Source organism: Hypanus sabinus, unplaced genomic scaffold, assembly GCF_030144855.1.
Source record: "Hypanus sabinus isolate sHypSab1 unplaced genomic scaffold, sHypSab1.hap1 scaffold_1271, whole genome shotgun sequence".
Lineage (NCBI taxonomy): Eukaryota > Metazoa > Chordata > Chondrichthyes > Myliobatiformes > Dasyatidae > Hypanus > Hypanus sabinus.
The window spans coordinates 29,683-40,000 of NW_026779337.1; the positions used below are offsets into that span (position 1 = coordinate 29,683).

At 53.6% G+C, this 10,318-nt stretch overlaps 1 protein-coding gene across 1 annotated transcript in view; it reads right to left on the reverse strand.

Moving 5' to 3' along the window:
• Positions 1–241: 241 nt before the first annotated feature.
• LOC132386720 (trafficking kinesin-binding protein 1-like) overlaps positions 242–10,318 on the reverse strand; it is a 67,381-nt gene continuing 57,304 nt past the window's right edge. The window contains exons 12-13 of the mRNA XM_059959069.1: positions 10,053–10,161; positions 242–1,034 (exon numbers count right to left, since the gene is read on the reverse strand). Of these exons, the coding sequence (XP_059815052.1) occupies positions 425–1,034; positions 10,053–10,161 (719 nt within the window). The 3' untranslated portion in view covers positions 242–424. The remainder of the gene's footprint in view (positions 1,035–10,052; positions 10,162–10,318) is intronic.

The window sequence follows — 10,318 nt, forward strand, 5'->3', positions numbered from 1 at the left end:
ACCCCCCCCCCACCCGACCCCTCTCTCATGCCTTCTCCCCGAAGCCTTTGATGGAAGGAATCACAATTCTCACGCCGATGGGCCTAATTCTGCTCCCTTGTCTCAGCGGCGTTACGGTCCAATTGCAGTCACGCTGTACACGGCGTACCGTTGCCTTTCTTAAAGCAGCTAATCCACACCTCGACGTGACAATTCCCTTTCCGTCTCTGCCGTTACCGATTCTCGTTTAACTTTAAGCAGGTAGTTTGCCCCTTTCATTTAATGAGAACAGTTTCATCCAGCACAGAACCTGGAGGTTGGACAGAACCCGAGGGGGGCCGGGCAGAAACGTCCGCACTGCGCGGGCAGCGGGCTGGATCTCCCGTGCTAATCAGTCCGTGCAGATCCGCGCCGGGGGGTAACCCGAGGGTCTCGGCTCCAGGGTTCACGTGCTGGGCCCCTTGCCAGCCGGGTCCACCCTCCCCCTGGCCACCACCTGGTCCAGCCCGAGCCGACTCAGCTTCTCCACCAGGTTGAAGCTGAAAATGTTCCTCTCGCTGCGGCGGTGGCTCGGGCCCCCGGCCCCCGGCGGGGCGGGCCTCCTCCCGCTGAGCATGGACGTGGCCAGGCTGCTGGTGAGGAAGGGTCGGCGGGGCGGGGGGCTGTCCCACCGCGGCTCCGCCCGCCGGCCGCCCGGCGGGGTCCCCTTGCCGGAGCTCCCGCCCGGGTCGTACATCGCCGCCGAGATGCCGTGCTCCTTCAGCAGGGTGACCAGCCCCAGCGACGTGCTGGTGGTGGTGGTGTGCTCCCTGCAGTTCGTGGCCGACTCGGACTGGCAGCGCCTGCGGCGGCCCGGGGCGCCGGAGGGCCCCAGCTCCCCGCTGCCCATCGTGTCGGAGCACGCTCGGCCCGCGCCAGGGGCCAGCGCCACCGTCTGGGGTCCGTGCGGGCCCCCGCCGGACGCGAGGTGGTGCAGCCTCTGCAAGTTCCCGTCGGACGAGGTGGGCCTCAGCTTGCCAAAACTGCCAATGGAGGGTTCAGGTGTGTAGTGCAAACTGTGGGAGAGAGAGAGAGAGAAAAAAGACCAGAATCAGCACAAAATTCACCGGCAAAAGTGAGGCTAGCAACGTGGCTTGGCCCCAAATACTTTTCCCGTGACCTCGAGGGGATAACACATCATAGAAACCCGCCCCCCCTTCCACAGACTCAGCCTAGGCTTCTCAGTAAAGCAGCCATCAGAACCCCTCCGCCCTCACGTTAACCCTAACCCTGACCGTAATGCGAGGCCCCGCAGCCCCACCTCCCGGCCATACCCCTAATCCTAACACCTCGGACCCTCCTACGCTCCCCCATAAACCTGAACCCTCTCCCCACCAGGGAGCCACGTCCACCCCACATCACCAGTACCACGCCACCCCACAAACACCCCCCCCCATCCTACCCTTCACCCTCACCCCAACTTCCAATGGACTGCGCACCCCAACTTAACCAGACAGCACCCCCAATACAACCCAAACCGCACCGCACAAAAGGGGCTTACGTAACCGTCCTTTGACCTACCCCGAGACCAAACATCTGCAACCCTGCTACTCACCCCCATAAACCCAAGCCATCAAGGAGTCAGATTCACCCAATATCATCAGCAGTTAGGCTCCTCGTCCAGTCCTCCCCCCCCCCCCGCAATGCCATTTGCCACTTCACCTCCCTTCGCCGGGAATCCTCAACCCTCCCCATTACCTAACCCTATCTCCAGGCCGGTCCCTCCCCACAACACCCCTCAATTAGCTGCTGCACAACCCCCAGATCACAGCACCCAGTCCCTACATTAAAAAACCCAATTCCAAAGCACTGTCCATAAGCAATAACTCCACCATTTTAACTTAAGCTCCAGAACGGAGGTTAACCAGGAGGAAGATCCCAATAAAGGCAAGTCGGGGGACTGAGATGATGACAACGTGGGCGGAAAAAAACGAAGTGGCAGGGTGAAGTGGACGGCATCTCCAGTACGAGATGCTAAAAATTCTATATCTGAATGCACGAAGTGTCAGAAATAAGGCGGATGAGCTTGAAGCCCAGGTGCGAATGGGTAACTGTGATGTTGTTGGGATAATGGAGACATGGCTGCAGGGAGATCAGACCTGGGAAATGAATGTACAAGGGCATACGTGCTATCGTAGGGACAGAAATGTGGGCAGAGGGGGTGGATTGGCCCTGTTGGTGAGGAATGAGATTCAGTCCTTTGCAAGTGGGTACATAGGATCAGAAGTGGAGTCTGTGTGGATAGAACTGAGGAACAGAAAGGGCAAAAGGACCCAAATGGGTGTTGTCTACAGGCCACCAAACATTAGCATGGATATTGGATGCAAGTTGAATAAGGATTTAACACTGGCATGTGGCAAAGGTAATGTTGCAGTAGTTATGGGGGATTTCAACATGCAGGTGAACTGGGAGAATCAGGTTGGTGCTGGACCCCAGGATAGGGAGCTTGTAGAGTGCCTACGGGATGCATTCTTGGAACAGCTTGTACGAGAGCCGACCAGGGACAAGGCTATTCTGGATTTAGTGTTGTGTAATGAACAGGATTTGATAAGCGATCTTGCAGTAAAGGAGCCATTAGGAGGTAGTGATCATAATATGGTAGGTTTTTATCTGCAATTTGAGAAGGATAAGGGCAGCTCGGAGGTGTCAGTGTTGCAGTTGAACAGCGGAAACTATGGAGCCATGAGGGAGGAGCTGGCCAAAGTTAACTGGACGGATATCCTAGCAGAAAAGACAATGGAACAGCAATGGCAGGTATTCTTGGGAATAATGCACAAGGTGCAAAATCAGTTCATCCCCCGGAGAAGGAAGGATTCAAAGGGGGGAAGGGGCCACAGTGGTTGACAAAGGAAGTCAGAGATTGCATAACATTAAAAAAAAATGAAGTATGACAGAGCTAAGGTGAGTGGGAGGACAGATGGTTGGGAAATTGTTAAGGAACAATAGAAATTAACTAAACAGGCAATACAGGGAGAAAAAAATGAGGTACGAACGCAAGCTAGCCAGGAATATAAAGGAGGATAGCAAAAGCTTTTTTAGGTATGTGAAGAGAAAGAAGATAGTTAAGAACAATGTTGGGCCCTTGAAGAATGAATTGGGTGAAATTGTTATGGGAAACAGAGAAATGGCAGAAGAATTTAATAAGTACTTTAGATCTGTCTTCACTAAGGAAGACACAAGCAATCTCCCAGATGTATGGATGGGCCAAGGACATAGGGTAACAGAGGAAATGAAACAGATTGACATTAGGAAGGAAACGGTGATGAGTAGACTGATGGGACTGATGGCTGACAAATCCCCAGGTCCAGATGGTCTGCATCCTAGGGTACTAAAGGAGGTGGCCCTGGAAATTGCGGATGCATTGGTAATCATTTTCCAACGTTCCTTAGATTCAGGATCAGTTCCTGAGGATTGGAGAATGGCTAATGTTATCCCACTTTTTAAGTGTAACCCTCTGAGGGAGAAAACAGAGAAACATTGACCTGTCAGCCTGACATCGGTGGTGGGGAAGATGCTAGAGTCCATTATTAAGGATGAAATAGTGGCATATCTAGATAGCAGTGACAGGATTGGGCCGAGCCAACATGGATTTACCAAGGGCAAATCATGCTTGACTAATCTGTTGGAGTTTTTCGAGGATGTAACCAGGAAGTTAGACGGGGAGATCCAGTGGATATAGTGTACCTCAATTTTCAGAAGGCATTTGATAAGGTCCCACATAGGAGATGGGTAAAATCAAAGCTCATGGCATTCGAGGGAAGACATTGACATGGATAGAAAACTGGTTGGCAGATAGAAAACAAAGGGTAGCGGTGAATGGGTGTTTCTCAGAATGGCAGGTGGTGACTAGTGGGGTACCACAGGGCTCGGTATTGGGACCACAGCTGTTTACGATTTACGTCAACGATTTAGATGAAGGCATTGAGAATAACATCAGCAAGTTTGCTGTTGATACTAAGCTGGGTGGCTGTGTGACATGTGATGAGGATGTGAGGAGAATTCAGGGTGACTTGGATAGGCTGGGTGAGTGGGCAGATACTTGGCAGATGGCGTTTAATGTGAATAAGTGTGAGGTTATCCACTTTGGGAGTAAGAACAGGAAGGCAGATTATTATCTGAATGGTGTAAAGTTAGATAAGGGAGAAATACAAAGAGATCTAAGAGTCCTTGCTCATCAGTCACTGAAGGTGAATGAGCAAGTGCAGCAGGCAGTGAAGAAGGCTAATGGAATGTTGGCCTTTATTACAAAGGGAATTGAGTACAAGAGCAAGGAAATCCTCTTGCATTTGTACAGGGCCCTGGTGAGACCACATCTGGAGTATTGTGTACAGTTTTGGTCTCCAGGGTTAAGGAAAGACATCCTGGCTGTAGAGGAAGTGCAGCGTAGATTCACCAGGTTAATTCCTGGGATGTCCGGACTGTCTTACGCAGAGAGGTTAGAGAGACTGGGCTTGTACACGCTGGAATTAAGGAGATTGAGAGGGGATCTGATTGCAACATATAAGATTATTAAGGGATTGGACAAGATAGAGGCAGGAAATATATTCCAGATGCTGGGAGAGTCCTGTACCAGAGGGCATGGTTTGAGAATAAAGGGTAGGTCATTTAGGACAGAGATAAGGAAAAACTTCTTCTCCCAGAGAGTTGTAGGGGTGTGGAATGTACTGCCTCAGAAGGCAGTGGAGGCCAATTCTCTGGATGCTTTCAAGTAGGAGCTAGATAGGTATCTTATTGAGAGGGCGGAGAAGTTCTTTAAATTATTAAACAAAATATACTTTATTCAAAAGTAAAATTATGTAGAATAAACCATTCAATGTCTCCCAATCCTTTACAAATGTTTCCATTGCGGTCATTACATTTCCACCCTTTTTGCCCCCCCCCCCCCCGAGTGGATGTGGAGAGGACGTTTCCTATAGTGGTGGGGGAGTCTAGGACCAGAGGACACAGATAGAGTGGATGTGGAGAGGATGTTTCCTATAGTGGGGGGAGTCTAGGACCAGAGGACACAGATAGAGTGGATGTGGAGAGGATGTTTCCTATAGTGGGGGAGTCTGGGACCAGAGGACACAGATAGAGTGGATGTGGAGAGGATGTTTCCTATAGTGGGGGAGTGTAGGACCAGAGAACACAGATACAGTGGGTGTGGAGAGGATGTTTCCTATATTGGGGGAGTCTAGGACCAGAGGACACAGATAGAGTGGATGTGGAGAGGATGATTCCTGTAGTGGGGGACTCTAGGACCAGAAGGCACAGATAGAGTGGATGTGGAGAGGATGTTTCCTATAGTGAGGGAGTCTAGGACTATTCTAGAGTTTACAGAGAATGGTGGGGAAATTTTTTTTTAAATTGGTGAGTGGCAGTTCTGTGGGTGAAAACGCCTCATTAACGAGAGAGGTCGGAGGAGAACGGCCAGACTGGTTCGAGCTGACCGGAAGGCGACAGCCACTGAAATGTGCAGAAGAGCATCTCTGAACGCACAGCACGTTGAACGGTGAACTGGACGGGCACAGCTGCAGGAGACCATAAACGTACACTCTGTGGCCACTTTCCTAGGGACAGGGGGTACCTTGAGCCCTGCCCCTGGCTACTTCGATCCAGTCACTCTCCACTCTTTGTGTTTGTTTTTTAAAGAACACCTTTGTCAGACATTCCCCATTCACTTTCCATCAAAGCCCCTTAAAATGATGTCCCCCTTGCCTTAGTTGTTTTTGCCTTTTGGGGGGGGGGGGGGAAAGGTCTTCGCTGTGCACTCAATCTATGCCTGTTATCATCTCTCATCCTCCTGCGATCCGGAATGAAAAGCCCTGGCCTGCTCGTGCTCCCCAGTCGCGGAGGTACCCAGTGAAGCGGCCACAGGGTGGAGTTAAAGCTGGCGGACGAGTTTCCGGGCCGCTGGGTGGGGGAGGGAGGGAGGGAGGGAGTGGCTCTACGGGACAGGCTGGCTCTCTACACGGTGGGGGGGGGGCAGGCTTTCTAGGGGAGCGGGGGCGGGCAGGAGGCCAGCACCGCGATTCAGGTCTTACTTGGCCACTCCTTCACACCTCCAGCAAGCCCCTGTCCCCCGGCCTTTTCTGCATGCGTTTGCGAACAGACAAAGAGAACACAGAGCCATTAACTCCGCCACGGACGGGGCCCGAAGCCCACCCGCCCTGACCGGGGTAGCTGCCCCCCCCAGTGCTCGGTGGGTGGAGTGACCAGCTGGATAGTGTGGACTGCTGGGAGCTTTGGCATCTATTCAGGGGCCACGTCACTCAGGGAAAAGTCTTTGACACACATTTCTGTACACGGCTAATTTTATGTATTGCACTGCGCTGCTGTCACACACACACACACACGCACGCACGCACGCACGCACGCACACACACACACACACACACACACACACACAAAAAACAAATTTCATGACATGCGTGAGTGATGATAAACCTGATTCTGGTATGGGTCTCTGTTGTGGAGTGAGAGTGGGAAGTGGGGAGCAGGAAGAGGGGAATCATGGCTGGGAAAGGGGTAGATGGAGAGGGGAGCGAGCGGGAAGCAGCAGAGACACGTTCAGTAAATGATCAATAGATTGTTTGGAAATCATGAGGCCGTGCCCCGGTGTCTCAGGTCTGGGTACGTCCGCACCCACACCCTCTCCTCCCGCCCCGGTACCCCTTCCGCCCCACAAGTCTGCACCTCTGTGCTTTCAACAGTGAATGGGCACAATCCAAAGGAGATTGAGCAAGGTAATCCCCTAAGGCGACGGTCAGACCAGGCTTGGGGTATTGTGAGCAGTTTTGGGCCCCCTTATCTGAGAGAGGACGAGCTGGCATTGGAGAGGGTCACTGGAGAGGTTCCGGGAATGAAAGGGTTAACGTTTGAGGCGCGTTTGACGTCCCTGGGCCTGTACTGCCTGGAGTTTAGAAGAACGAGGGAGGATCTCGTTGAAACCCGTCGAATACTGAAAGGCCTGGACGTGGGGAGGATGTTTCCCCTAATGAGGTGGGGGGGGGGATAGAGGGGTGTTCATCTAGAACGGAGATGAGGAGGGATTTCTTCAGCCGGAGTGTGATGAACCTGTGGAGTTCGTTGCCACGGGCCAGGCCATTGGGGTGTATTTAACGGGCAGGTAGATTAGTTCTTGATCAGTCAGGGAGTCAAAGGTTATGGAGAGAAGGCAGGAGAATGGGATAGTAAATGAGCCATGATGGGATGGAAGATGGGCCAAATGGCATCCTACTCCTGTGTCTTAGGGGCTTGTGGGTGAGGGAGCCGTACATTAGGAGAGGCTGCTCCATATTCCCTGGAATTTAGAAAACTGAGGATCAACTTCATATAATCTTAAGGATGCTGGTCGGGGTAGGTGTTGTGACATTTCTGCTGATTATCTGTTATTTGTGAAGCGGGGTGCCATGTGCAATCGTAGTCGATTGAAAACGGACGTGGGAGCACGGAGGAACATCGGGAAATCTCCAGGAAGGCCTTCCTCTTTGCTGCTGCTGCTGTGAGGTCCGGGGTCTCTGCTGGGAAGAACAGGCCCCCAGTCCTCGGGGTCGCGTTGCCGTTGTCCGTTGGCGGGGCCGTCTTAATACGCTCGGAGAAGCTGTGCTGGAGGGGATGGTCGTCGGCTCGGAGGATTGACGGACTCAGAGTCCGCTGCGATCGGGGCGCTTTCATTGTGTGCTGCGTCTGTGAGGCTGAATCGGGCGGCGCCGTGGAAGTCCATAGCGGGGGTATTCCCTTCTGCCGCCGGCGTGGGATGGCGAGTCTACCGGGGGCCCTGGGAACGTGTGGATTTCTTTTGAACTTATAGTCCTTTAACATCTTTGGACTATTGTTATTGCGCCCATTGTTTTTGATCAATTATGGTATTATCTGCACTGTTGTAACTATGTGGTTTTGTGCAGGTCTTGTAGCTTTAGTTTTTGGTCTTGTTCTGTCTGGTGGGTTTGGAGCTCCTTTCCGGGGAATGCACTAAGACGGGAGCGCGATATTAATACGCAGCAGCCTCTCCGGACTCTGGATCGGGGATTGCCAAACGTTACGTGGATTTTCTGGTGGAGTCTGTTTAGTCGTGTGCTTTTGTGATATCATTCTGGGGGAACGTCGTCTCATATTTTTAACCGCATTGCAGTTGTGGTTTCTAAATGACAATACACTGAATCTGAATCTGATTTCCATTAGGCGGGGGGTGATGCGGAAGAGGACACACTGAGGCCCCCTGTTGGCCGGAGGTCGACCACGGACGTTGCGTCCCAGCCGTCTACATGATAAGCGAGCCCAGTCAGTACGATACGGAGAGCGAGCTGTCGCCCGTGTAGCCGGCTCCCCGCCCCTCCGCGCAGCCGATAAACCCAGAGGAACGGCAGAGGCGCAGCCGGTCAGCGATGAACTCAACGTCTGACTGCCTGAGGGACTGCAGCTCCGGATTTTTCCCCTCGGGGGTTCACTCCCGAAGCCTCCTCCCGTGAGCGGGTGTAGCCGCAAGGCAGCGGGAGGTTTGAAATCAGAGTTTTCCTTCTCCTAGATGAGCTGAGGCGCCCCATCTGCCCAAAGTGACTGGTTTTAAGGCGCCAGTGACCCGCCTTTGCCCCTTCTCCTGTCAGTAGAAACGGTTCCACCGGGCTTAGTAGCGAAACCACAGGTGAAGGCCGGGAAGGTCAGAGGCTGTTTGAGACGCCCGCCACTGGGAGTGTTTAACAGGTGGTGGGAACTTGTCTGCATTACTACCCCTGGATATAACAAGCTTAGGAACCAAGAGGACTCAAGTGTAAAAATTAGGGCTCAGTAAAACTGAGCTGTGTGGGAATCCACTTTTCAAACCTCTGGGATTCCTCTAAGTGCAACAAAGGACGGTTTCCAGGTGGAGGGAGAGAACACTTCAAGAAGATCGAGGAATTCAGCTTCGGGTGGGGGTGGGGGGGAGCAGCGTCGGCCAGAAGGAGCGACGGTCCTCAAAACGGATCGCGACGCGGAGACGAGGCGCTGGAGGAACTCAGCGGGGTCAGAACAGTGACATTCTGGGCTGAGGTCCTTTGAAAGGAGGGAGGGGAGAGGCCAGAATAAGAAGGTGGCGGGGCGGGGCGGGGCGGGGGGGGGAAGGTGATAGGTGAGGGAGATGATGGGCAGGTCACTCGGACGAGGTGATGGGCAGGTGAGAAGAAGAGAAGGGGTTAGGAGGTGAGTCTGGGGAAAATGGGAAAAGAGCGAAGGGGGAGTGGGGGGGAGATCAGTGACTGTTAGGGAAATCGAAGTAAGTGCCGAGACCCTTCCTCTGGAATGAAAAAAATAAGATGGAGCAGGGGTATGAAGTTAGAAGCTGGGAGGAGCTGGGTGAAGCCAATTGGGTGGGGAGGGGTATGAAGTTAGAAGCTGGGAGGTGCTGGGTGTCGCCAGTTGAGTTGGGGGGGGAAATGATGACAAAAGCTGGGAGGTAAAGGGCTGGAGAGGAAGGAATCTGACAGGAGAGGAGAGTGGACCGTGGGAGGAAGGGGAGGAGGAGGGACACCGGGGGGGGGTGATGGGGGGGAAAGGTAAAGGGCTGGAGAGGAAGGAATCTGATCGGAGAGGAGAGTGGACCGTGGGAGAAAGGGAAGGAGGAGGGACACCAGGGGGAGGTGATGGGTGGGAAAGGTAAAGGGATGGAGGGGAAGGAATCTGACAGGAGAGGAGAGCAGACCGTGGGAGGAAGGGGAGGAGGAGGGACACCAGGGGGAGGTGATGGGTGGGAAAGGTAAAGGGATGGAGGGGAAGGAATCTGATAGGATAGGAGAGCAGACCGTGGGAGGAAGGGGAGGAGGAGGGGACCCAGGGAGAGGAGAGAGGCAGAAGAGGAGAGGAGGTAGGCGGCCAGAGTGGGGAATTGAAGAAGGGGGGGAGGGGAGTCTGAGGGGGTAAGCGATCGTCACTGTCACAACAGCCACAGGAGTGTGAATCGAGCGTCGTTACACGGAGCGGTGGGGGAAAGACCCCAAGTAGCCAGGACCCGTCCACCGCCAGTCGGTCACGTTCCTGTGCGCCCACCACCCTCTCGACCCCGGTGCGCACTCTTTTACCTCATGGTGACGGAGGGGTGCTCGTCCGAGGGGTGCATGATGCGACAGGTGGTTATGGTGTAGGTGGACTGAGTATCCGGCAGCCAGTTCCTCGATCGATAATCAATACCTGAATACAGAGACGGGGTGGGGGGGGGGGGGGGTTGGTAATTACCAGAGTGACAGGGATACCGACCCCCGCCCCTCAGAGCACGGATCGTACAGGCGGAAAGGAGCGGTGAGGGTTTATACTAATCTGGGGTGGGAGACAGAGTGACGGGGCTGAG